The sequence below is a fragment of the Melitaea cinxia genome, chromosome 17 (genome assembly GCF_905220565.1).
Source record: "Melitaea cinxia chromosome 17, ilMelCinx1.1, whole genome shotgun sequence".
NCBI classification, from domain to species: domain Eukaryota; kingdom Metazoa; phylum Arthropoda; class Insecta; order Lepidoptera; family Nymphalidae; genus Melitaea; species Melitaea cinxia.
The window spans coordinates 15802866-15830369 of record NC_059410.1 but is presented as its reverse complement, the minus strand read 5'-3'; the positions used below and the strand labels follow the sequence as shown (position 1 = coordinate 15830369).

Below are 27504 nucleotides of genomic sequence, written 5' to 3'. Positions count from 1 at the left end.
GCTATCTACACTACTTCAATAATAGTTTGCGGAGTTTTTGGTTAAATCTTCCTAAAATTTCCCTATTGTAATCTAAAATACCTATGAACTTCGAGTCTGAGTGGGGTAAACTTGCCTGTGGAAAACCCATTTACAGTGGTAAAAAAGATAGAAATTTGTACAAACAGATATTTACCTTGGTTCGGACGTTTCTGCTTATGTATTATGTATTTCCGGATCTTCAACACTGGAGTAAATGCTACTGGGGGCCGTCGAGTGTGAGGCGTTAAAATAGCGTGATCCTGGATGGACATGTGAATTACTCTTTCAAAGAAACTAGCTACATAGTTTGCTTGAGAGCCAGAATAACACATAATTATGTTATTTTTTATCCAGACTTACAATTGGGAGCGGAAATTTGTACGATCGATCGATTCAGCCTTCAACATCCCACAGCTCGGTACAGGCCTCTTTCTCCATGTAGGAGAAGTTGAAAGAAGAGTTTGCTGATTATTATTATTAACTAAGTTAGGGCACAGATGCAAATATCCTCCTCAAATTCCGGTCAAACGCACAAACATACTTTTCAGAGTTATAATATAAGTATGGATGAGACAAGATTATATCTCCGTGTTTCGGATACCCGACAAAGTAATAGTCCTAGTTAGTTACGTAAACAAAACACTTGATAGACAAACATATCGTAATATTGTAGTTTATAGCTTAGAAATGATCATATTATGTGTGGTTAAATGTAATCCCTTTCGCTTGTATCTACACGTAAAGGCCGATTTAGTCAACTTCAGTTGGATAGACATGTGCATTGCAGACACTTTAAATTGTGTTTTATCTCGTCGTTCATTCTTAGTTGTTTTTTTACGAATTATGCTAATGGGAAATTAGTAACTCTTAGCATATAAAATAAATCACGAAGTTGATAATTAAAAAAAAAGTTAAAAGTAAAAAGTGTAACGGTATAATATCTCGTTTTTTTTCTAAAATCTGGTAACCTTAGCGTTAAGGTCTCAAGTAAAATGTCGCGTTAGGATAAGGATAATAGTTTATGTGTATTACGACTTAAGAGTACGCGGAATACGACGTGTTTTTATATCGTTTAGATTTTAATCTGGTTCATTTAAAAAAAAAAATTGTTCCTAGTTTTTTTTTTCTTTTTTTTTTCATAAAAGGTTTTATAGGGCATGGTAAAAATGTTTCCCGCTATCTTCCTATTGGTATTATTTTTTGGTGAAAGTTTGGCCGTTATTTATAGTGTTAATGGTGAGTATTTCTTATTTTATTTGTCTTTCAAAATTAAAAAAGAAACGATAAATGTTTTTTTATCGTAATTAAATTTTTGGTAGAACCTAGATAGTAATACATAGTAAGCGCTTAAAAAATTATTACTTTTTTATTTTCTACTTCAATATTTATTGGGCTCGACATTTGTGTTAAGTCCTCTACCAGTTTGAGTAATATATTGACATCATATAGCCTATAGTCTGCTTTAATAAAGACGAATCGAAAAAAGTCCTTCTCTAAGTCCGATAAATAACTCCAAACATAACAGCAATAATGAATGTACCATCTTCACAACTTTTTTTGCATAAGGTTTAGTGTACTTAGATTAAAATTATATTATTTTTATTGTTGGCGATAGGAAATGCGTTTATACATAGCTTATTTGAGTGTCATGTTAAAGTCCCAGCCAATGCCAAGATTAAGCGTCACTATAGAAGGCTAAAATATTCGCTAAAACCCGCCCCTAATGTCTGTAACATTATAGGCCATTATGAGAAAAGCTTAAATTTTCATTTACACCTTTCAACATTTTTCTGACTTGATAAACTTGTCTAGTCATACATTATGAAATAACAAAATATATTAGTAAAAAATCAACGAGCGTATTTAAAAACGGTTCTGTTTCGTAATTCTACGTGCAAGTATTTATTAACATATATAAAAGCGATATATATAAAAGCGAAAGGTCACTCATCACGAAATCTCCGAAACTATAACAGCTATAAACTTGAAATTTGCCAGATGGGCTCCTTATAGAACATAGACATCCACTAAGAACGGATTTTATGAAACTCGACCCCTAAGGGGGTGAAACAGGGGTCGGAAGTTTGTATGAAAGTGCTATGTTTTTGAACTAAGAGACTTGAAATTTAAAATGTCTCTATAGATGGTGAGAAAGTGTCCAAATAATGCATCTTAATATCATCGTATATATATATATAAGAGAAAGGTCACTGACTCGCTCATCATGAGAACTCAAAAACCGCTGGATGGTCCATCCATCCAGGATGGACAAAGATGAAATTTGGCAGGGAGGTAGATTATAGTTAGTAAACGTCCGCTAAGAACAGATTTTGCGATATTCCACCGCTAAAGGGGTTTAATTGGGGTTGATAGTTTGTATGAAACATATACAGCAGCTATAAGTTCGCCTGATAGGTTATTTATACTGCAGTCTGAAAATAAAACTAAAAATATGGTCTATAGAGAGGTTTTATAAAAATAACTATTAAATTATACTAAATTGAACCTTTTATAAAGTTACTCAGTGTGATAAGCATTTCAAGTGACTGAAATTAAAAAAAATATTTGCGTTATATATCTTAATAGTAATGCATATCTTCATAACCACGCGGACGTAGTCGCGGGCAACGGTTAGTGTATTATAAAATAAAGTCCCCAAAAGTATATGTGATCGATTCCCTCAAAATCTACGGAACGGATTTTCATGCGGTTTCACCAATGGAGAGAGTGCTTTAAGAGGAAGGTTTATGGAACAACTAAGCCGATTTTGATGAGAGTTTTACTGGAAGTTTGCTGGGAAAGCTTTGTGACACACTGATTGCAACGCGGGCGAAGCTGCGGGCACAGCTAATTATAAATATATTTTTGTACATCACAGTTACATTTTAAACAAACAATTACATTTTCAAAGTTACAGACTGTGAATTAAAATAGGCGGACTTATGGTTATTTAGCGATTTCTACCAGACAACCCAATTACCAAAATTTTGAGGATTAAACGTCAACCATAAGGGCTCATTTTACCAATAGCTGATAGCTTAAGTTTATATCGCATAGGTTATTGATATACTATCAGAGACTATCAATTAAACTATAGTGGTTTTATATTAATTGAAATAAAACAAACCCCTAAAGACCACTAAATTTCAACTACTACTTTAACGATCACGAGAGCGATAGAAATAACAGATAAAATGGAATTGATTGAATTTTATAATGCTTGCTAATAATAGGCTATGCTCATAAAGTAAAAATTTCCTCGAAGATTAATGCTATAAATTTAGAATAACGAAGAATTATTATAAAATTTACTCCATCGTGAACATCCATTACATTTAGTTTAAAAGTTACACCGATTTATTTAAATAGGGCTAGCAACTGCAATTAAAATTTTTAAAATATTCCTTAAAAATCAGATATATATTTTTTATTTTATTTTTTTTGATAATTTTTCCATCGATGAAAAAGTGTGTAGTTTTACTGATTTTAGATATGTGCACTTTATGAAGACTCATCCTGTATATAGTTATAGTATAACTTTTATAAAACGTACAGACTAATTATTTCCATTAATTTTTGAAAATCTTCTCTGAAAAGATTGTTATATATTATATCGCCTATGCTTGTAAATTTTTTACTTATCTATATGCAGTATTAGTTTATTTTTGTATACAAAAATAGTAAATAAATAAATGAAATCTTTAGTAAGAATTTATTTTTACAATGTATTTTTAATAATATTACAAATAACCTTGTATTTAAAGCAGAACGAATGCACGTAGATGGTGTTTAACACTTGAACTTAGCTGTAATCATTTGCTATTTACTATTTTATTAATAACAAACGGCATCCGCAACTTTGTCCACGACTACATTTTTTTTACTTCTTTTAAGCTAACTTTTTAACGTGGTGAGTTTCGGGATAAAATGTCTGCACTATGCTAGGTTGCATATGGATTTAAATCGTGCATAATTATAATTATTTATAAAATCAGATAGACATTGAATTATGAAACTGGCCTCAGTACCAATTATAGACAGCTCTTGAAAAAATCATCAGTGTCTACAGTTAAGAGTTTGTAGAGGTAGGTTACAGGAAATAGATTTTTGAAAACCTAGAGCAGGCCAATTGGAGAAGTAGCTCAACGTCAACCATAAGATAACACAGTTAAATAATACTACTGGTTGTAATGTTTCTTCCTGTGGTGAGTAAGGTAGATATCCTGGGAACCTGGGGAGGATCGGTGGTGTATGCTTGTTTGCCAGTTTAATCGTATAAATAAACTTCTAATAATGACAGAGATAAGGATAGTTCCAATAAGACCAATATAGCTATGTATCAAAATTCCTTCCACTAGGCTACTCAAACTTTAAACTTAGCTATTCATCCCCTGGGTGTCGTAAAAGGCGACTAAGGGATAATACAGTTTCACTATCACCTTAGAACTTATAAAGTCGACTGATGGCGGGATAACCATCCAACTGCTGGCTTTGAAATGCACAGGCCGAAGACGGGCAGCAGCGTCTTCGGTGCGACAAAGCCAGCCGCAAGTGACCGCAGGTCACCAACCCGCCTGTCCAGCGTGGTAACTATGGGCAACACACATGGGCTCACGCCATTTTTGGCGCGAACTTGTGGAGGCCTATGTCCAGCAGTGGACTTCAATAGGCTGTAGTGATGATGATGATGATGATGCGGCTATTCAAACACATACCGAAAAAAGATTCCTCAACATTACAAATCAGCGACATTGACTTTCAATAGCAATTCTTTCAAGTTCCGCTAAAAGTGGACAAGTTACAATGAACTGTAGTTCAAGTACTCGCCGATTATTGTTTTAATTGAGGAAACAGTCCGCTATAATTCTTGAATATTACACGTTCACAATTGTCGTAAACCTTAACACATAATATTTACGATGTATATCAATTAAATTCACTATAACATTGTACATACCCAGAAAAGTAAGTATAAAAAAATAGCATCTAAAAATACTGGATAGATGTACCATAGGCATATTTACCTCAGGGCCAAAAGAGCCGTGGTCCGGGATAGTACCCTGAAAGGGGCGGTACAAACGTAACTTAAATCGAGGGACAGCTGAAGCCGAACATAGGTACTAGGGATGTGCAAAAAAGTCAGCAGATGAATTGTAAATACAATAATCGAATTTCATTCCGAAAAGTCACATCCCTAATACAAACGCTGTTTTTACCCTTTTTAACGTAATTTATGGGGCGGCAAACTATTTTCCAGGACCACTGTTTGTTAATTAATCATACCAGAACGGATAAACGTATCTGGATAATATTTGACACAAAGTTACACTGAGATAGGTTGATCTCTAAAATACAACAAAACAGCTTTCTTGCAGAAATATGAACGATTCTCGGAGATGGTTTTTAAATTTTTAGCCAGGTCCGACAGGATTCTTGCTCAGGAATCAGAGAATTATATAGATTTTTTTTTCATAATTTGAGCACGGCTCTGATACATATATAATATAGGCAATAATATAGTGTACAACCGTGTCGTAAAGTGTTCAGTTCTTACTTAAGGTTTTCTCATTGACATCGGAAATCGGATATCTAATTGGTTCGTGATGTAATATCAATATAAGTTGCCTTTGCACTTCTTAAAGTTGAAACTGTAGTATTTTTTTAAATAAATAAGTTTATTGTTATTTTTTTTCTTAATAGTTAGGTATATACAGTTATATTATAGATTAAGATTAATAAAAGTTATGAGAAAATTATTTCAATACTTTTTTCGTAACTATGTTTTTAAAATCAAAAGTTCAGATTACCGTCTCGCTGCCCAACAAGGAAACAACTATTTTACCAAAGGTTTATATCCGCGAAGCGAATATAAATGGCCTCCTTGGAGACTCCTAAAACGTGTCTATGTTATTTAAATGTTAAAATTACTAATCTGCGATTACATACGAGATTCACCTTATACGGTAATAGCCGCCAAGCGCATTTTCGACTTACGATTAGCAGATCAAAACATACATTCAGGCAGACAAAAAATTAAATTAAAAAAAGAAGAAAGCTCCGATACGCGGCTTTCGTGTATTTCTTAAGAATGATAAGATATTTAAAAAATATATTAATCTCTTTTTCGCAAGCGCGGTAATATGTCACTTTCAGGGTAGGTCGAGTCCCTGGTCAGCGTTTCTGTTTCACACGATTTCAATCTCCATATTTTATCATATCTTATATAGTATTTTTTTTTTTATGAAGTAGCCTCTAATATTTTAACTAAGGTAGGGCACAGCATGAAATATCCAGCTCAAAATCTATTTTATAAAAAAAATAAACATAAATATCTCACAATCAACGGGATTACGAACGGAATACTAGGATACTATCGCGTCGGATGCCCAGAAACATCCGATACACATTTATAAGCGCTCAGACTACTTCAAACATCTGTATGATTTGTATGCTTACCATATGAAAATACTGCTAAACATAAATTCGTACATACAAGTATGTATATTACACAAAAAAAATATTGATTACTTAATTTCCGCACCTGGATTATCGAGCTTTGCTTAGTTATTAATTTTTTTTGTAAATCGTGCTTTTTGGAAATTTTATTCACATACGAATTACATACCGATAAAAAATATTCAATCTGGAGACATGTGGATTTGATCCAGGGTCTTCTCGTTTCGAGATCGCCCGATTTTACGCCTGAGCTAATGTAAAATAGTCGCCTATACATTAATAATAAGCGCATTAATACGTATACACTTAGTACTTAACACAAATCTTAAATTACTGTTTTTACGATAAATAGACAAAGTCGGGAGAGCCTGCTTGTTAAACTACTAAGTACTAAGAATATTTAAATGCACCAGCGCCACGAGTATAATTTACTTATTTGCAATAATTGCGTATAATGGCAATATTTTAACCTGTATACGTAATGATATATCTTTATAACGTGTTACAAATACGACCATTAAAATCTAATAACAATGAGTTATTAAAAATTTAATGCACACTTTTCTATGCATTCGCGTTTCGCCTTACTATCACAGTCAAACGCAGGTCACTAAAGTTACAAAACTATAATTCATAAGTATTAAAAGGCTGCTGCGATTTATACAAGCATCTATTTTTACTAGCTGAATAATTCTGAAACATGTGTATATTTGTCAATTGAATTATCCTTCATTATTTTAAGCATAATCCTATCCCTAATTATTTAAACATTTTAAGGCCAACGGACAGCCAATAACAGAACAGTCCTACAAGAAACGACCTTACTCTTATATAAACTTTTTCTTTGACCATGTCTTATGTTGATAGACTATTGATTTTATCGTTACAAATGACGTTACATAACTTATAATATTTTCAGAAACCGAATATCGCAAGATGCCTCCTCTCTTTGAAATGGACGACTACAACGAGTGCATGCTGCACCCAGGGGGCACGTACTGTGTTTCATCCTTTGACCTCTACAGTAAAGGTCATTCCAGTCTAATGCGTTTTATACAGGTCAGTTTATTCTATTTGCATAAATTAAACTTTTTTTTTGAGAAAACTATAATAAATGAAGGTTTATTAAATGAGGTATATTAATTATCAGCTCAAAATCTGGAGCAGCCCGACTGGGGAACTACCTCGTCCCTACATAAAGTCACAGCTAAAAAATACGGTTTTCAAGCAGCAGCAAGCAATGATGTGTTTTTGTGTTAGTCAGGTGACCAGAGCTCCTAAGGGATGCTTCTGACGTTGCCGACGTCTATAGTCTACGGTAATAGGTGAACCGTGCGCTTGTTTGCAGATCTAGTTGTATAAAAAATAAGTCGTACAAATATATACATATGTATGTATATGTTTTTTTTATTTGATCACGATCACGTAACAGCAAGATAGTGTTAGATTTTTTTTAATTCACGCTAGTTAATATCTTAACATCATCATTCTCAGGAATGCAGCAATTATATAAATAATAGACGTTATTAAGAAACAGTTTTAGATAATGACTTAAATATGATTGTTGTCGCAATTATGTTATGTATTTAATTTATAGGACACCGTGTAATTTAAAAAAAAAGAGTACCTGATATAAAAGTGAAATTACAACAAGGAACATTTTAGGAATAAAGGTATTTATTTTGAAAAACCAACGGAGATTACACTACACTTACATAATAATTAATAATAAAAAACGTTAAAATTGCCTTCCCAATTATAGGCGAATACAACTTATTTTCCAAAATACGACTTAAAACTAAACAAAAGAATTAATATCATGATTTTTATAAAAAATTTGGCAGTATTATTACAAAAACTAGAAAGAATCAAAGATAGCCTAGTGCCTAAATAATGCCTAAGTGCCTAAACGGTCCGACGAATGCAGCGACCGCTGCGCGGGGGGCGACTTGCCGGCGCAAGCGATGAGTCAGGAGGCGACGGGCCGTGCCTCCTCGCCTAGCGAGACTATCAATGCGGTGACGTCACCCGGGCGTAGTAGTACGGTGCCGCGTTCGCCGATAGGGAAACAGCTGATTAATACCGATACAACTAATAGCGTAAACGATGAAAGACCGCTGAGCGCGCGCGAAACAACAACAACGACTAGTCAAAACAAAGACAATGAAGAATGGAAAACAGTGGTGAATCGCAAAAGACAGATTAAGTATCGGTTTCTTGGAAAAACTGGTGTAGCTCGAGACTTGACGTGCAGTTTCCGTGCCGCGGAACGAAAAATACCAATGTTTATCACTAATGTGCATATATCAGCGTCAGAGGATGACATAGTTAAACATATTTTTAATAATACGTAGGAAACAGTAGTTCTTGAGAAAATAATGATGAAGTCTAATAGAGGGCACAAAGCATACAAGTTCTTGATATCAGAGCATAATCTATCGAAGTACATGGATGAAAAACTGTGGCCTGTGGGTGTAATTTTCCGTCGTTTCGTACATTTTAAAAACAGAAAAACGATTAGTGCTTATAACGACACTGTGTACGGCTCGAGCAAAACTCATAATGGATAGCAGCCCTCTTCAGATCGCTACTTTCAACTGTAGGAGTGTTAAGCGCTCCGTGGATGATGTCAGGAGCCTGTGTCGGACGTGTGGTGTGGTATGTCTCCAGGAAACCTGGCTACTGCCACATGATATTCCATACCTCGGAACTCTAGACGGTGGCTTTGGGTACACAGCGACATCAGCAGTGGATACGTCTGTGAATATTTTACGAGGTCGTGCACACGGGGGTGTCGCAATTTTATATAGATACAGTGCGTTTCAAGAAGTGTCAGTGATACAATGTGATAACCCACGTATTTGTGCTATTAAGATTAGATTGTGTGAGAGACCGATTTTGATAATTTGTGTTTACATGCCTACAAATTCTGATGATAATCTGGACGAATTTATAAATTGTTTAAGTGTAATTAATGCCATTATTGACGAGCAGGGAATTGAATCGGTGTTTATACTGGGCGATTTCAATGCGGATCCGGGTAAGTTGTTTTATAATGAACTTACGAATATTTGTAACGAACAACAGTGGTCATGTTTGGACGTAGATATACTAGGTTTGGATTCGAATACGTTCACGTATATAAGTGACGTGCACGGAACTACTAGTTGGTTAGATCATTGTTTGACAACTTACTCGGCTAAGCAATCTGTGATAAATGTAGACATTAAATATGACACTCGATGGTCTGATCACTATCCACTTGTTATAACATGTAACTTAACATCACTTACCCCTACTGTTTTACCGGACATTGAACATATTAATACAAATATTTTATGGGGTGTTCGAGATAAGAAGCAAGTGGATATGTATACAAAAGAGTGCAACGATCGATTAAAAATGATTGACATTACTTCAGACCTTTTAAATTGTAACTGTTTTTGTAAAAGCCATGATCACAGGCGTATTCTGAACGGTTTTTACTCGGACATTGTGTCTGCTTTGAGAGACGCGGCATTGGTGAGTCGTGGGAGTAAGAGACGGTTCGGTGGTGGCTCGCGCGTGGTGGGATGGAACAAGCACGTCAGCGACGCTCACCGGGTGGCCAGGACTAGTTTCACGAAATGGGTGCTCTATGGTAAACCTAAATCTGGTCTTATTTATCACGAGATGGTTGAAAGTAGAAGAAAGTTTAAAACACAATTAAAATGGTGCCAAGATCACCAGGAGCAATTAAGAATGGATATTCTTGTTAAGAAACACTGTAATGGTGATTTTCGTGGATTCTGGCGCGAGACAAGTAAAACGAATTTACGGCCTGGCCTACCGGTGAGCGTTGATGGCTCAAGCGCGCCCAAGGACATAGCTAACATCTTTAGGGCAAATTTTTGTGCTAAGTCACATGTGGGTCCTATGATGGAGGTGCACAATGCTGACATGAACGAGAAAGGTGATAGGATCTCATTCCTTCCCGAAGATATATATAAAGTTATACGACAAATGGACAGAGGTAAGTCTCCAGGCCACGATGGACTCAGCATTGAGCATCTCCAGCACGCTGGACCTCTTATTTTTAAGCTATTGGCTCTGTTTTATTCACTCTGCGTGGGTCATTCCTACCTGCCGGATGATCTCATGAAAACGGTAGTAGTTCCTGTCGTGAAAAATAAAACTGGTAACCTTGCTGACAAACATAACTACAGGCCGATATCGCTTGCCACTATCATGGCCAAGGTGTTTGACGGATTGCTTAACGCGCAGTTGAGAAAACACATAAAGCTGCACGATAATCAATTCGGTTTTCGCCCTCACCTGTCTACAGAGAGTGCTATACTGTGCCTTAAGCACACCGTCAAATATTACACAAGTCGCAAGACACCTGTGTACGCGTGCTTCCTCGATTTGTCTAAAGCTTTTGACCTGGTGGTATATGATTTACTTTGGAAGAAACTCGAGCGAGTTGGCTTACCGCAGAGAATTATAAATATATTTCGATATTGGTACGCGAACCAGACCAATAGCGTTCGATGGGCGGGGACAATGTCCGATCCGTATCGGCTCGAATGTGGAGTCAGGCAGGGGGGGTTAACATCTCCAACACTTTTTAACCTCTACATGGATGACCTGATCGTCGCGCTCAGCAGGCAGCATGTCGGTTGTCATGTTGATGGAGTATGCGTAAATAATATAAGTTATGCGGACGACATGGTACTGCTGAGTGCGTCAATCAGTGGAATGAGACAGCTGGTACAGACATGTGAGGATTACGCGTGTTATCATGGCTTAAAATATAACGTTTTAAAAAGCAAATGCATGGTCTTTGGGGCTATCGGAACAAAATGCCCCCCGAATAGCCCACCCGTGCTTCTCTCTGGTGTACCCTTAAAAATGGTGGAGCAATTTAAGTATCTAGGGCATATAGTCACTACTTGTCTCAAGGATGATGCAGACATTGAGAGGGAGCGGAGGGCACTGTCAGTTAGAGCGAACATGTTAGCTCGAAGGTTTGCTCGTTGCTCAGCCCAAGTAAAGATAACACTTTTTAGAGCATATTGTACCTCGTTTTATACGTGTAGCTTATGGGCTGACTACACAAAGAAAAGATACAGTGACCTCCGTGTCCTCTACAATAATGCATTCAGGATACTGTTGGGGCTGCCCCGATGCTGCAGCGCCTCAGGCATGTTTGCAGACGCAAGAACCGACTGCTTCCACACCACCATGCGTAAGCGATGCGCATCTTTTGTGCGTAGAGTAAGGGGCAGCCAAAACAGTGTGCTGAAGATGATCGCGGAGCGTTTTGACTGCTTCTACCTCCGGCATTGCTGCGATAGACACCTTGCGATACAAATGCCGGAGCGAAAGCTTTAAATATTAATTATTATTATTATTCATATTGGACATTGTGTGATTGTAATTAGTTTCATTTTATTATTGTAATTGTATTTTTCAAATTGTCGTGACATTTATTAATTTTATTTTATTTTATTTTTTTAAAGTTGTATTTGCCTTAGATATCGAAGTGAACAATACATTAGATTTATATTATGTTTTTATTGGGTACATGTTTTTATTTTTAAATAGTAAAATTTACGTGTCCGTTATATGTATGCACATCTATTTTATTAAATATCATATTTGACATTGTGTTGTTGTAATTAGTTGTTTTAGTTTTAATATAATGAAATTATTGTTAAAATTATTTATTTGTATTAGGTATTGTTTATTATTAATGTGATTTTATTATTTTATTATTGTATTTTACAAATTGTCGTGACATTCATTAATTTTTCTAGTTGTTATAAGAATTGTTTAAGACGAATTGTTTTATGGGTCAATTGTTACCTGAAATAAAGAAATTATTATTATAATCATTACGGTAACAAATAATCTATAAATGATGAAATATATAAACGAAAAGACTATTTAAAGAGTAAAATTTAAGGTTGGTAAATAATATTCATTTCAGAACTTTATATTTTACAGGAATACTCTGCACACGAAACGAAACATTTTAATCACACACGATTATATAGAGGCGTTTGCATTACAAGTTCCTGTAAGCATTATCTTAATGCATCAAATAAGACATTGGACCCAGAAACGATCCTTGAGGCATGCATCAACGAAACTATATGGAGGAATTACAAAATAGAATCTAAGCTCTCTAAAATGGATTATTGTAAAAGATATGATGACAAAATTGTTGTGGACATTAGTGACTACCTTGTAGCTACAGTTTATGTGCTATTAGTTCTGCTCAACATTATCGGAAGCTTCTACGATGTCATTTTATGCGAGAACGACCAAAAGACAGGTAAGGCAATTACTTTTTTATAATACAAAGGTGTCAAACAAGCGTACGTTTTGACTAATGGTAAGTGAATACCCTAGCTAGCTTATGAATGTATTATTAGGAGCATTGCAAACGCGTTGCAGACAACAGCCCTGACCAGCTCTGGCTACGTTAAGCACATCAGGAATATAACGCTACTTGATAGCAGTATATTTAGCTGTAAGAAGAGTATTTTGAGAAAAATATTTTTTGCTGTACTTAACACAAATGATGGTCATTTTACAATATTTATACAAATTTACCTTTTTATTGTAATAAACATAATTATTTTATGTGTTTAAGTATTCGTAATTATAATTGAAGGGCAAAGATTAGATTTTATAGTTATGATATAAGCATTGAGAAAATGAGTTAGTGCCATTCTAGCTATTAAGATATTTACACTTCACCTCTGCTCTTTTATTCTATCATAATTGCTGTTTTTATTTTTATTTGTTATTGTTTAAAAGCTTAGCAATTTATTATCTACGGTATTATATTATTTATGATATATACTACTTTAAAATTTTAATTTGTAAAATGACGTAATTCGAAAGTGTTTTTGAAGCATACTCGAATAAAGTTGTTTTTGATTTTGATTTTGATTCATAAATCCGCACCTTTTTTATTTTTATATAACTGGGTCGGCACACAAGAGTTCGGCTCACCTGATGGTAAGCGATTACCATTTACCACAGCCCTATCCCCAATCCCTCAGGAGCTCTGGTATTACTTGCCAACAGGAACACAAAATTACTTGAAAACAGTATTATGTACCTGTGATCTTCTGTAAGGTCGAGGTACTACCCCAGTCAAGCTGCTCCATATTTTGAGCAGAAAATTTCCTGCTGTGCCTTAGTTCAGTTAAAATTCAAGCTCCTACAAAATCAAGTTCATAATGGTAGTGATTGTAAATTTAATGGCCTGTACTTACTTTATTACTGTGAAAGGCCCCTTCTTTTGTTACGGAGAATGACGGGATTTTAATACGAAAAATTGTTCCATTAGAAATTCATAATAATTTAATTTCTTTGGAGAAAATTTAAGCTTGGATTTGAATTTTCAAGAAACACCCTGAAGATATATTCTATTTCTTATACAGATAATTACGTAACGGTCATTCGGCGTTCTTTGCCTAATTACCGTGACGTTTTTTATTTTTCACTGATTTAACTTAAACACATTAAAATATGAAACAAATCAAAAATACGAATTCAATAATTAATTTGGCAAGTAACAGTTAATTGTGGTTTTCTAGATAATGAGACTTAAAAAATTTATGAGTATGGTAATTAGAAAATTTTTATAATTAATGTAACGGTAATTAGAAAATATGCTGTGTGGTTACGACAGTAAGAATATAGCCACTCCCTCTCTTCCCGTGAGTGTCGTAAGAGGCGACTAAGGGATTACACAGGTCCACTACCACCCTGGAACTTGAAAGTACCGACCGATGGCGGGATAATCATCCAACTACTGGTTTTGAAATACACAGGCCGAAGACGGGCAGCAGCGTCTTAGGTGCAACAAAGCCAGCCCTGCGGTCTCCAACCCGCCTGCCCAGCGTGGCGACTATGGGCAAGACAAGACAAGATACATGAGTTCACGCCACGTTGTTCTTGAAATATATTCTCTCTTGCCAGGACAAATGCGACTGATCTCATCTTGATCTACAAAAATTTGGACGTCTTGTTTGGTTTTCTCTACAGTAGTCCCTATATTATTATTATGTAAATACTTTGGTTCTATTTCTTTCTCTTGACTTTGTTTTGGTTTTGGATGTAGCGTGTTTTATATTTCAGTCTTAATGCTTGCTTCCTGTACTTTTCTTTTGCTCTTCTTAGCTCTATTGTTTTGTCTCAAATATGACATTTCTTTATTTGTTTTCTATGCATGTCTTCTAAATAACAATAAGAGTGAGATTTTTTTACGTATCGGTTTCTCGACAGTTATCTTTGAAGATGGTGAAGTTGGTGAAGTTGGTGTTGAACACAAGGAAGACGCTCGTTCCGTAATATTCACACTTGTATCTTTATTTTCGGTCAAATGCTCATTATTCATTAATAATAAAATAACGTACTTTTAGTAGAAGATGATGACAGAGCACTAGATGGACGCGACGTTGATGTGGTTAAAGAAGGTTTAAAATTTGGTGTCTTTTTCAAGGGAACTACTTCTTTTTAAAAAGAAGTCGATTGCAGAAGAATTTCGTCTTGCTGATTATCTTATTTTTTTGATTTGGGATTTTCGGGACAATTTTGTACTCTTTTAGTGTACTTTTTAGCGCAGCGAGTATGATAAAGCGTTGAGATGTGGTGTGACAGAGTTTCAAGAGGATCTGTTATAAAAATAAAGTAAGCTCTGAAATTTTCTCTACTTCTTTTTTGAGTTTTCTTCCGGCTTTTGGTGACATTTCGAAGATAGGCAGTATTTTTTTATTGTACCCTTCTTTCTCCTTAATTTTTTTTTTTTTTTTGATTGCTAATACAAAAAGGGGCATTTTTAATTCGTTCTCGGCGTTGTCGCGCGGTAGCCTTCTATTTTCTTTAACTTCCTCTTTGGTGTTTTTGGGTTTTCCTATCCTATAAGTTAAATAATTTGATGAATGGTCAGCATATAATATACACATATTTACGGACAATAATAATAATAATCTACGAAAACCGCGGTAAACAAGTATTACTTTTTCATACAACGGTAATTATAAGCATATGGTAATTAGTATACGGTAATTAGAAAACGATAAATTTTCATAAAAATGTTTAAAACCGACACAGTATACAAATTCTAGCTTATTACAACGTACGGAGGCCAAAGTACTGTCTCCATTTACATGATCAACTTGGGTCTATCTTAAAAATCTAGTATTAAAATAAGAACAACGGTAATTAGAAAAGTTTTTAACCAAGGCTACGGTAATTATATACTCACGTGCATCATTGGTGGTACACTAACATGAGAGTCATACAACTGCTGATGGACCTCGGCACACATTGAGGAGACGCGATGCGTACGGTAGTGATGTGCCAAATACTTTTATTTAGGGATGTGCACTCGAGAACAGCAGATGTTACGGTAATTAGAAGTTTCCATTGGACATACGATTACTTCATAATAATTATTTGTAGACTGGTTCTATTGAGTTGATATTTTGTTATGCGATACACGCAGCTTAATATCGTTTAAAACGTTGAATGGATCAAAGTAAATTTATACGCTATAAAAATTACAAGCAAGTTTTAGGATTAAGTTGGTGTGCGGACACGTCACGGTAATTAAAGAACAGAGGTTTTTTGAACATAAGTTAAATTAATTTAGTCTTAATTACTTAAAACAGGAGCCAATATTTTTTTTACAGCTAGGTACGGATGCTATCTAAAATATATAAAAAAGTGCATGTTTGAATATGATGATATTACGGTTTAAACAAGCCCGGACACGAAAAATTTGCTAATCGGAGAATGGCCGGTAAAGACATTCGAAAATCACAAAACATCACGTACTAGCTAGCTGCTCGCGGATTTGCCCACATGTATATTATACGATTTTGGCAGTATCGTTTTTCCCGATAAAATACAGTCCATGTCGCACAGTGATAACGCATTCTGCCATTCTAAGGATTTTTAATAATATTTTAAGCTAATCTATTACAAGAATTTAAAAATACAAAAAGCCAGCAGTTGGATGGTTATCCCGCCATTGGTCGACTTTTTAAGTTCCAATCTGGTAGTAGAACTGTGTTATCCCTTAGTCGCCTCTTACGATACCCACGGGAAGAATGGGGGTGGCTAAATTCTTTAGTGCCGTAGCCACACAGCTTATAGCAATTACTATTAGTCATTTTAAATTCTAATTATTGTTCCCTTCGACGGAAATGCGATATACTTAAAAAGAGGGCTTTTAAATGTCTTTCGTATCTACTGACTTTTTTATATATTTTTACAGGTAATCAATACCTTTTAGCGTTTTCATTACGAAGGAATTGGGCGAAGCTGATAGCTCCGGCCGGCAGCGGATCAGACCCGAGGATCGCAAGACTGAAACTATTTAATGGAATGAGGTTAATTGATTTACATTTTTAGGAATGAATAACGTTTTTTTTTTTTGTTAAAAATCTACTTTTGTTAGAGCATCTTTAAGACCTGTACATAATACATCTAAATTCTGTTTTCTAATGTTTACGCGAATTTTACTCATTTAATGAAACAACTTTTTTCGGATTTTATCGCGGTTTATTATTAACTTTTGATTCCCGACGTTTCGGATACTTTACAGCAACCATGGTCACGGGAGGACTGAGGTGTCAGACGTCCCAACGTTACAAAGTTATTCGAAACTACCCGACATACATCAATATCTTATTTAGTCCTAACTACGCAGAATGTGCTAATTGAGTCTTTAATCTGTGGTGAATTATGCTTGGTTTTTGATTTAATTATATTAATAATGGGGTCCCAAGCAGGTGGTAATTGCCAGCCATCTTCCCTATTGAAATTTGGATGTTTTTTAATTTCAAAAGCCTCACGGATCATCCTTGGTTGGAATCGGTGTTCTTTTGCGAGGATGTGCTGTGTGGCTACGGCACTAAAGAATTTAGCCACCCCCTCTCTTCCCGTGGGTGTCGTAAGAGGCGACTAAGGGATAACAAGGTTCCACAACCACCTTGGAACTTAAGAAGCCGACCGATGGCGGGATAACCATCCAACTGCTGGCTTTGAAATACACAGGCCGAAGACGGGCAGCAGCGTCTTCGGTGCGACAAAGCCAGTACTGCGGTCACCAACCCGCCTGCCCAGCGTGGTGACTATGGGCAAAACACATGAGTTCACGTTATTTGTGGCGTAAACTTGTGGAGGCCTATGTCCAGCAGTGGACTGTATAGGCTGTAATGATGATTGCGAGGATCTGTGGTTTATCGAATCTAATATAATGGCTAGCTGTGTCTCGACTGTGTTCACAGATATCTGTGGTCTGTGTCAGATTAAAGACTCAATTAGCACATTCTGCGTAGATAGGACTAAATAAGATATTGATGTATGTCGGGTAGTTTCGAATAACTTTGTAACGTTGGGACGTCTGACACCTCAGTCCTCCCGTGACCATGGTTGCTGTAAAGTATCCGAAACGTCGGGAATCAAAAGTTAATAATAAACCGCGATAAAATCCGAAAAAAGTTGTTTCATTAAACATCTAAATTCATTAGAAAAAATTCTAAATTTATCTTTTGATGAAAGTCCATGGACCCAAGCTACTTTACCAATTAGAGATGGTGGCATCGGCGTGAGAAAAATTTCTAGTGTCGCTCTTCCTGTGTTTCTTGCTTCTGTGCATAGTATCAAGAGTTTATGTTCTGACATCTTAAAATCTAATTCAGTGCAAATTACAGATGCTACAGATGCAATAGAAAACTGGAAGTTAATGTGTCCTAATGGCGATATCCCAAAGGACGTTAAAAACAAAAACTTTGGGATATACCAATAGTTCACAATACTCATATAAGTTTGCTGCAAAATCTTACAAGTGACAAAAACCGTGCCAGGCTTCTAGCTGTGTCAAATAAAGAGTCAGGTCACTGAATACACGCAATGCCGTCAAAAAATCTTGGGACACTTTTAGACAATGAAAGTTTTAGAATTGCTCTCGGTCTCCGGTTGGGAGCTCCACTGTGCTTTGAACACAGATGTCCGTGCGGAAAAGAGGTCGATTCTTTCGAACTACACGGCCTTTCCTGTAACAAGAGTTCAGGTAGGTTTTCCCGCCACGGTTCCCTAAACGATACCATAAAAAGAGCTCTTGCCACCATCGACGTTCCTGCTCTTATCGAGCCTACTGGAATTAGTCGCAATGATGGCAAGAGACCTGATGGATTGACGTTGGTTCCCTGGGAAAGGGGACGGGCGCTTTTGTGGGACGCAACCTGCGTTGACACACTTGCTCCGTCTCATGTCAGGGAAACGGCCTTAAAAGCGGGAGCCGAAGCGGAAAAAGCTGAAACGACTAAAAGGCACAAATATTCGTCACTAATTCCAAATTACATCTTTGTGCCGTTTGCAGTCGAAACACTTGGACCTTGGAGTAGCAGTGCTAAAATTTTTTTAAATGAGATAACACCTCGCCTTATTGCCTCCACTGGTGACAAGAGGGCTAGTGCATTTTTTGCCCAGAGAATCGGCATAGCGATTCAACGGGGAAATGCTCCCAGCATTCTTGGCACAATTCCACGCGGACATGATTTATACCAAAACTATCTGTAAATATTTAGTTCTTAAGTTGTGAATTGTAAATACATCTATACAAATATGAAATAAATAAAATTTGAGTGTCTGTTTGTAGTATTAAAATAACCGCTTTTAACTCAGTACATATACCAAAATAACATTTTTTTATAATTTTGTCTCTCTGTCTGTTTGTTTGTTCCGGCTAATCTCTGAAATGGCTGGACCGATTTTGACGGGACTTTCACTGGCAGATAGCTGATGTAATAAAAATTAACTTAGGCTACTCCTATTTTTTTTTTACATAAATCTGTAAACTAAACAATAATTATTTTGTTAATATAATATATAAAAAAAAAACTTTCCTCAATCGCCTTTGTCATCTGGCAGTGTAACTATTTTTTTGCAATTATATATTATATTATTATTATATGTTTGTGACTATATTACCAAAAAAAATTAATCCTTAAATAATTTCGATTTTGACTGCGTTGCTTTTATACATATATAAGTATAGAGAAAACACAAAGGAAATTCCACTGCAAAAAAAAAAAAAAAAAAATAGACAGCATTTAAAAAAAGTCTAAAAAGTAATGTAGATAAATATTTGTTGTGATTGGAAAATCTTGTAAAATAAACGAACCTTATTTATTTCCAGAGCAATGACAATGATATGTGTGATATTTTCTCACACGGCGCTCGTGATGTCCTTCACGTTTATCAGAAACCCGATTTATCTGGAAAAAGTAAGTAAATATAATTTAAATAAAAAAAAAATTTTTTTTTCGTGTAACACTTGCCTTTTTATTGTTATCCTGCTGAATCTCCCACCAGTATCAGCTAATTCCACACCCTTTTTAACCGACTTGCGAAAAGAAGGGGGTTCTAAATTCGATTTTTTTTTAATGTATGTTACCTCAGAACTATTAACTGGGTGGACCGATTTCGATGTTTTTTTTTTTCAATCGAAATGTGTTACGTGTCATGTAGTCTCATTTAATTTTAATTGAGATGTAAATGATCGTATTTACTTGATTACTTTTTGGTCGACCTACGTTGTATTATACCGCATAACTTTCCGCAAGATATACCGATTTTGATGATTCTTGTTTTAATCAAAATTTAATGCTTGTCCTGTGATCCCAACAGATGATCTTGATCTGGTGAATACTATTTGAGTAATCTTTGATAACGCGTATTTACTCGACTATTTTTTCGTCTACCTACGTTGTATTACTTGTCGATGTAATTGAAGTGGGTTTTTTTCCGATTGCAAGCAAACACAATTATTTTAAAATATTAAACTTACTTAAATAGCAGACATTCATATCAACATTTTTGTTTCTTGGAGGTTTCGATATGTTTATTATAGATTATTTTTATTTTAAGAATGTTGAGTATTATGAAAAATCAATAATGTTTGACCAATCCAATGTTTGATCAAGAATGTTGACGCCGCGTTAGCGCAACATGACAAACATTTGTATTGGCCATACAGGTGTTTGCCGTGGTCTGGGTGTTTGTGCAGTCCTTGTGGGTCTCCCTACCGTGCCTCGGAAAGCACGCTAAGCCGTCGGTCCCGGTTGTTATCAAGTACACCTGATAGCGATTGTTTAGGCCTATGCCCAGTAGTGGGATGTTACAGGCTGAAGCGTCAATAATGTTTGTTTCATATCCAGGCGTACGATGACCCCTTAAAGCAATTACTATTCAATGGAAGCCTTGTCACTCATACTTTCTTCGTTATGTCAAGTTTTCTACTGGCCTATAATTTGCAAATAGTTTCCGAGACGAAAGAGATCAATTGGACTAAAATTCCGATGGCGATCCTGTTACGCTGGATCAGGTAAGCTTAACTTACTTTTATATCTATTGCGTATTCTTAAAACCATTCTTGATATTATTGTAAAATTAGAGAAACCTTGTAAGATAGCCATTTTTGGAACTACTGACGATTTTTCAAATTAGGTAAGTAAGTAATAAGCAAATGAGAAAGATATTTAACTAATAATATGCTACCGATTAAATTTCCAGATTGACTCCAGCTTACGCCCTTATAATAGCAACAATAAGCACGTGGATGCGGCATATTGGTGATGGACCACTTTGGCCAATGGTTGTCACAAGCGAGGCCAACATTTGCCGCCAGTATTGGTGGGCCAATGTATTTTACTTCAACAACTATATTTACAGTGATGATACGTGTTTTCCTCAAGGATGGTGAGTAATGTAATGTCGAATTGTTATAACGTTAAATTATCTGAAACTATTCCAAATACTACTGCCATGGTCGAACTTTTTAATATCTTTGAGTTCTAACGAATATCGTTTACTTAGTAAATTGGTATTTTACTTGACCATCCTTCTTTTTATTCTTTACTTAATACAATGCTTCTTCATTGTTCATACTTTTTCATGTTTTTATAGGTACTTAGCAGCTGATACACAACTATTCTGTTTTGGAGTGCTGTTTCTTGTCCTTGTTCAACGTCCGTGTTATAGGAAAGTTGGACTTGTCATGCTATTCCTATTGTCGTTGGTCATTACCGCAGCACACACATACTTTCAAGATTTGGAAGCTGTAGTAATACAGTCACCTGAGTAAGTTTTTTTCTATAGGGATGAAAATGAATATGAGCATTCTATAATTTATAATTGCAAAAATTGATGGTGTTACAAAAAAGAAAAATAGAATTCTAGGGTAATATCTATTAGCGATTGAAAATTTCGTTGAAGACTGTCTTAAAAGATGTTCGTTTTGATATCAGATTGCCTCTCTATCAACTGCTGTATTCCCTAGGTCTTCTCTGCTCATGTAAATTGACAATTACTGTAGGTCTTATCGCAGTATCTACGTCACCGATGATACCTTCGACCTCGTCTACATCAGAGGTCACACGAACATATCGACTTACATCATGGGCCTCGCGGGAGGTCTTGTAACTTACCACTGGCAGAAGAACGAAGTAGATTTTTCTAAATACAAGGTAATTTGTTAAAGGTCATAATCCTATTTTACTGACATCCGCATTTCTTTGGTCCTCGGTAGAACTGTAACATAAGTGCAGACGAACTCCAGTAAGTCAGTGTACCAAATGCTAGCGAAATAAGGCATAAGTATAAACTGTATACATTTTAGTGTAATATGAGAGTATTTCGAGTATTCATTATGTAGTTCAGTGATCAAGTAAGAAGCTTACTTCATGATGGCAAACATTTTTGCGATGGTATGTATGGTGTAACAATGAATATATTTAAAAATTAAATACTTGAAATTACTATATATTCTTTATTGCACTTTAAAAAAAGACATAATTACAATCATGACGACATGATACATGTTGATATTTACGCTGAGCGCTTTTTTAACCTTCCAAAAGGGGAGGTTCTCAATTCGATTTTTTTTTAAACATATGTCACCTCATAACTTTTGATTGGGAAGACCGATGTAATTGATTTTTTTTTAACTTGAAAGGTGGTTTGTGTCATTTGGTCCAAATTTAAATATAATTAAGATCAGACAAGTACTTGTCGAGTTATATCTTATAATGCTAAAAATGCGTATTTACTTGACTATTTTTTCGTCGACCTACGTTGTATTACTTATCGATGTAATTGAAGGCGTTTTTTTTTTCGTTTGCAAAAAAAAAAAACAATTATTCTTTTTGTTAATCGTTGAGAAGACTTTTACGTATGATTATTTCTATTTCAGAAATATCGTTGGGCCTTTTGGTTCCAATTTCCCCTCGCCGTGGCCATTATACTCTCCGGCGGTTTCTTCTACATTGACGGCTATACGCCGTCCACATTCGTCAGAGTGACGTACGCCATGTTGTACAAGCCTGCCTTCCAGACGCTTGTCGTACTCTTTATCATCGGAACCATTTTTAAAATTGAAAGTAAGTATCAGTATACAATAAATATTCTTTTAATGTACGTAGGTACGGTTTAATGATAAATACTATGCCTCTTGTTTTGGATGTTACAGGCTGACTCGTATCGATCTTATCGTCATGAAATATTATAAATGATAACAACATGTATTGCAGGTAGTTAAACATTTTGAGCCATTGTGCGTTTTTGTTTAGTTTTTTCTTGTTTAATTAGCATTTTTTTGGTAAAGATAAGTAATTTTAACTAGGACCGCACACAATAATTTCATACAAAATCGTGAAGTAAAGATAAAAATGCACCACCACCTTATGGCTCAGGCTGGTCAGTGGTGCAAGTGAAATACAATAATACAATTGAAAAAACAAAAATATCGGGGTCTAGAATCGAAATAAAATATAATCTTTATTTTACGTTGGATAAAGTTAAATATCTTATCTTATATTAGGTTCATCAGTTTCGGAGATTGGCCGAAAAAACATCTTGACACGAGATTTTTATATACCTACTGGCTGAGTCCTCAAACGTTGTCTTGCCGCTAAACGCTATTTAATAATAGGGGTTGGTGGTAGAAGTGTGAAAATTTAGAGTTGTATGTATTTTTCAACGCCAATTCATAATAAAATAAAAAATAAATAATTTATTTAAAAATTAAAAAAAAATTAGGGGTGGACTACCCTTAACATTTAGGGGGACGAAAAGTAGATGTTGTTCGATTCTCAGAGCTACTCAATATGCACACAAAATTTTATGAGAATCGGTCGAGCCGTTTCGGAGGAGTTTAACTACAAACACTGTGACACGAGAATTTTATAGGTATTTAAGAACCAGCGCTAAAATTGATATCAAAAGACAATAACGATTACTTACAAGTATTACAAGTATTAATTTTAATAGAAATTTAAACACAATCAGTTGAAAATAAAAAAAGATTTCTAACGTATAAATAAAATTTAAGGAATGCCAATAAATCACAAAAGTAGACAGGTTGGCTTTCCAAACGGATAACGGTTAAAAGAACAGTACACGAAATTTGTCTCAAATCGCACAGGGTTAGTAGGCTCGCCGACACTCCCACTAGTTGTCATCCCCTCCACGATGACGTCTCCTCAGTATTCTGACGATAGATTAATTTCCAGCGCTGTACCGCGGCATAGTGGAGTGGCGCGGCTTCACGTGGGCGGGGCGCGTGTCGTACAGCGCCTTCCTGCTGCACACGGCGTTCCAGCGCTCCTACATCGGCGGCCTCACGGAGCCGCTCTACATGTCCGATTACTACGTCGTAAGTATTACGATTATAAATCATGTTTACGAAGAATATTGGCAAGGGCGAACTTATCTCTGTAAGATATCTCTACCAGTCTACCCACGGTGGTGAGAAACGATGTTACCGCGGGACGCAGTGGCGCAAGAGTGATAAAGTAACAAAAGTTAAATAATAATAATAAAGCTATAAACTTATTCTGTAATATATACATTCAGAATTTGTAAAATAAAATACGTATATACTTAGCTATATACACACTTACATGCACATATATGTGGCGACATCTATCGCGCGAAATACGAACGACTACAAACTACGTAATTAGAGAAAAACTGACGTTATGACGTATGCTACATCATGCTATCAGAGTTTTCAAAGTGATTAAGTATATATACAAGATCTCGACAACAACCGTCGGGGCGTTAGCCCACCAGACATAACACCCGTCTGGTCGGACGATCCTCCCTTTGTGAGGGTGGAGGAAGAACTTCACAAACTATACCATCGCACCACCAAACTGGTGACCCCGACGTGATTCAAACTATACCATCACCCAAATATACATACATATACACATACATATATACATACATATATACATAACTTTAGTTTCGTACGAGTTCGATTTGAACTCGAAATTAGTCCCTCCGATCCACTGACATATTTTTAATGTTACTATTCGTTCGTGGCTTTGGGTTGGCTGTCAAACCGGATTATAAAGAAAAAACAAATGAACTAAGAAACTTAAACAAAGAAATCTCTATTAGTCATAACCTAGTACAGAAATTGTATAAAAAATTCTTATGCCCAATAATTCAATTCTGTGGCGAAAATGTCTTCGATCATTTTGGAAAAGAGCTGATGCTCTTAAAACTGTTGAATTGATTTTTAATAAACATAAATAAAAACCATTGTAAGGAAAGTTGCTTTCCGTAAATAAACCATATCGAAGTCGGTCATCACAGACATACATACCTGGACAGCAACTTTATAACATCTATAATGTAAATATCATTAGCCGTTTATGACACAACAGCGTTGAACTCGGTCTAAAACTACTGATCATCGAGCATTAATATCTATAAAGAAACATTTTGAGTTAAGCAGTGGGAAAACTGTAATATGTTAGGACTAATTCTAACATATATAACAGATGTGGGTACATACGACAATACACTAAAATAACTAAAATGCATTCAGCCGGTATCATTCTACTGCTGGGCATAGTCCTCTTTCTCCACGTAGGAGAAGGATTGGAGCTTAATCCACCACGATGCTCCTCTGCGGGTTGGCTGATACTAACTAAAATATATTAAATAAATAAAATATTTTCCTTGTTTCAGCTGATGGTGCTCTGTGCATCAATATTTCTCTCGTTTCTGTGTGGAGCGGGACTGTGGTTGTGTGTGGAGGCGCCGCTGGCGGCTCTAACGCGCGCTCTTCTGGGCAATAAAAAATAACTTATTTTTACCAGTATCCAAGCAGACAAAGGTTCCTTCCTTCTTTCGAGAAACCGAAGTTAAAGAACGTAGAACGAACCTAAATTAGCAGCGTGTCAAAACCAAAAATACCAAATAAAATCGTAAATAAATTGTGTGATATTCTGTTAATTGTAGTTAGTTGTAAACTATTAGATCTAAGCGGTGTTGTCTTTGTCATGTACGGTGCGTCAAAGTAAACTGACTCTGTGGTAATGTGTTATGTTTTTCTAACCCAATTTTAGTGTAATTATATCATAGTAAAACACAGTAGAAAAATATACATTGATACAAATGAAGTTTTCAAGGAGAAACGTTAACTTGATCGTACGACTCAACCATTATAGTAAGACTGAATTTCCAGTTTTTGTGGATCGTTACTTTATATTTATATTTTTGAAGTAAAACTTCTCTACGCACGCTTGACTTGGGGAGTAAGCTGGTGGATGCGTGACGAGAGCGTTACGAAAAGTGTGGTCGGGCGAGGCGAACGTAGCAAGAGACAGAGGTGCGAGCACGCATTCTCTTTCTCTCTTCCTCTCATAGCCAGTTGCTAAGACACGGTGTAGTGTGTATTGTGCAGAAGTTTCACTTCAGTCATGTGGTCTAAAGCACACTCGTTTTTTTATTACATTTGGTTATAAGATATTTGTTGTCAAACAAAGTATGAGATCATAAAATGAAACAACAATAAAACATAAGATTTTATTAAAATTTTTGTTACAATAGAACCAAAACCATTAAACAAGACATGCAAAAGTTGTCAATAAGACATAATATTGCAAAGTATGCACATTAGAAGAAGCAGTTACGCAGTCAGTTACGACAGCAGCCAGAAGCGAACCTGGAGGTCAGTCTGCTCTAGTTAGGTGTCCTACCGTCCTACCTGATATAAGGAACTGCTCTATACATCAATAGTCTACATTTTTTATCTATTTTTAATATACACACACGATCGTTTGTTCCTATGTTAAGCAACGTAATGCTTGTATTGTAGGTAACAGACTGATTAACCAGCTGATTGATACAGCTAAATATTTTTTTAGAATAATATACATACAAATATTGCATATAAAATAAATTTAAATGTTATACTTCGCTTTGTTATCAATGCCGACAAATCTGAATTTTTTAGTATGCTAATTTGAGAAGGTCTCACTAAGGAAATGTTACGTTTAATTACTTACCCTTATCTATAAATATAAAAATGAATGTTTGTCTGTATGTGCTTTATAGAATTGTAACCTATGCATTTGATCATGTTCAGCAAAGTGTTGTGCATGAGCCCACAAAGGTTTCCGAGTTGGTACAACAACAAAAAAAAAACTAAAAAAAGCGTAGCAAGGCGCTTAGGGTACAGATAGTACTAGATAAAAATATAACTTTTTTTTTATACATACAAGAAATAAATAGTTAATATTACTATAATAAATGTGGTGTAGTGACTTAGGGATACCCATATAACATAAACAACAAAAACAACAGTATCTACCCAACCTTTGTTGAAATGAATAACCAGATAGATGCAACATAAACCTTCAGACAATGATATCATTATAATAATTTATGTTTGAAAAATCCGGTGATCAGTAAAACAATGTGTATTAAAATCTTTATGAAGGTTCTACTCGCTTCATGAGACTATATTTGTTTCTTAAAACCATATAATATATAATTTCTTAAAAAGCTGAAATGACTAAACGGCTCAAATATATGTCACTAGTTCCATATTATATCTTTGTGCCGTTGCAGTCGAAACACCTGGACCTTGGAGTAGCAGTGCTAAAAGTTTTTTAAAGAGATAGCTCCTCGCCTTATTGCCTCCACTGGTGACAAGAA

General features: G+C 35.5%; 1 protein-coding gene across 1 annotated transcript; it reads left to right on the top strand.

Moving 5' to 3' along the window:
* The first annotated feature begins 1187 nt into the window (after positions 1–1187).
* On the top strand, positions 1188–25881 carry LOC123661457 (nose resistant to fluoxetine protein 6-like). The gene is made up of 12 exons (XM_045596412.1): positions 1188–1257; positions 7397–7536; positions 12466–12796; positions 16760–16874; positions 19688–19775; positions 20709–20875; positions 21064–21249; positions 21457–21630; positions 21866–22016; positions 22742–22928; positions 24060–24202; positions 25531–25881. Exons 1-12 carry the CDS (start codon positions 1188–1190, stop codon positions 25645–25647), a joined length of 1869 nt encoding a protein of 622 aa, XP_045452368.1. The 3' UTR covers positions 25648–25881.
* Positions 25882–27504: the final 1623 nt, after the last annotated feature.

What these genes read in the sequence shown, in the direction of transcription:
- LOC123661457 (XM_045596412.1), top strand. Translation starts at nt 1,188, where the DNA reads ATGTTTCCCGCTATCTTCCTATTGGTATTATTTTTTGGTGAAAGTTTG. An exon ending in GTCTAATGCGTTTTATACAG is followed by an intron (nt 7,537 to 12,465) that starts GTCAGTTTATTC and finishes TATATTTTACAG; the next exon opens with GAATACTCTGCACACGAAAC. An exon ending in ATCCTGTTACGCTGGATCAG is followed by an intron (nt 20,876 to 21,063) that starts GTAAGCTTAACT and finishes TTAAATTTCCAG; the next exon opens with ATTGACTCCAGCTTACGCCC.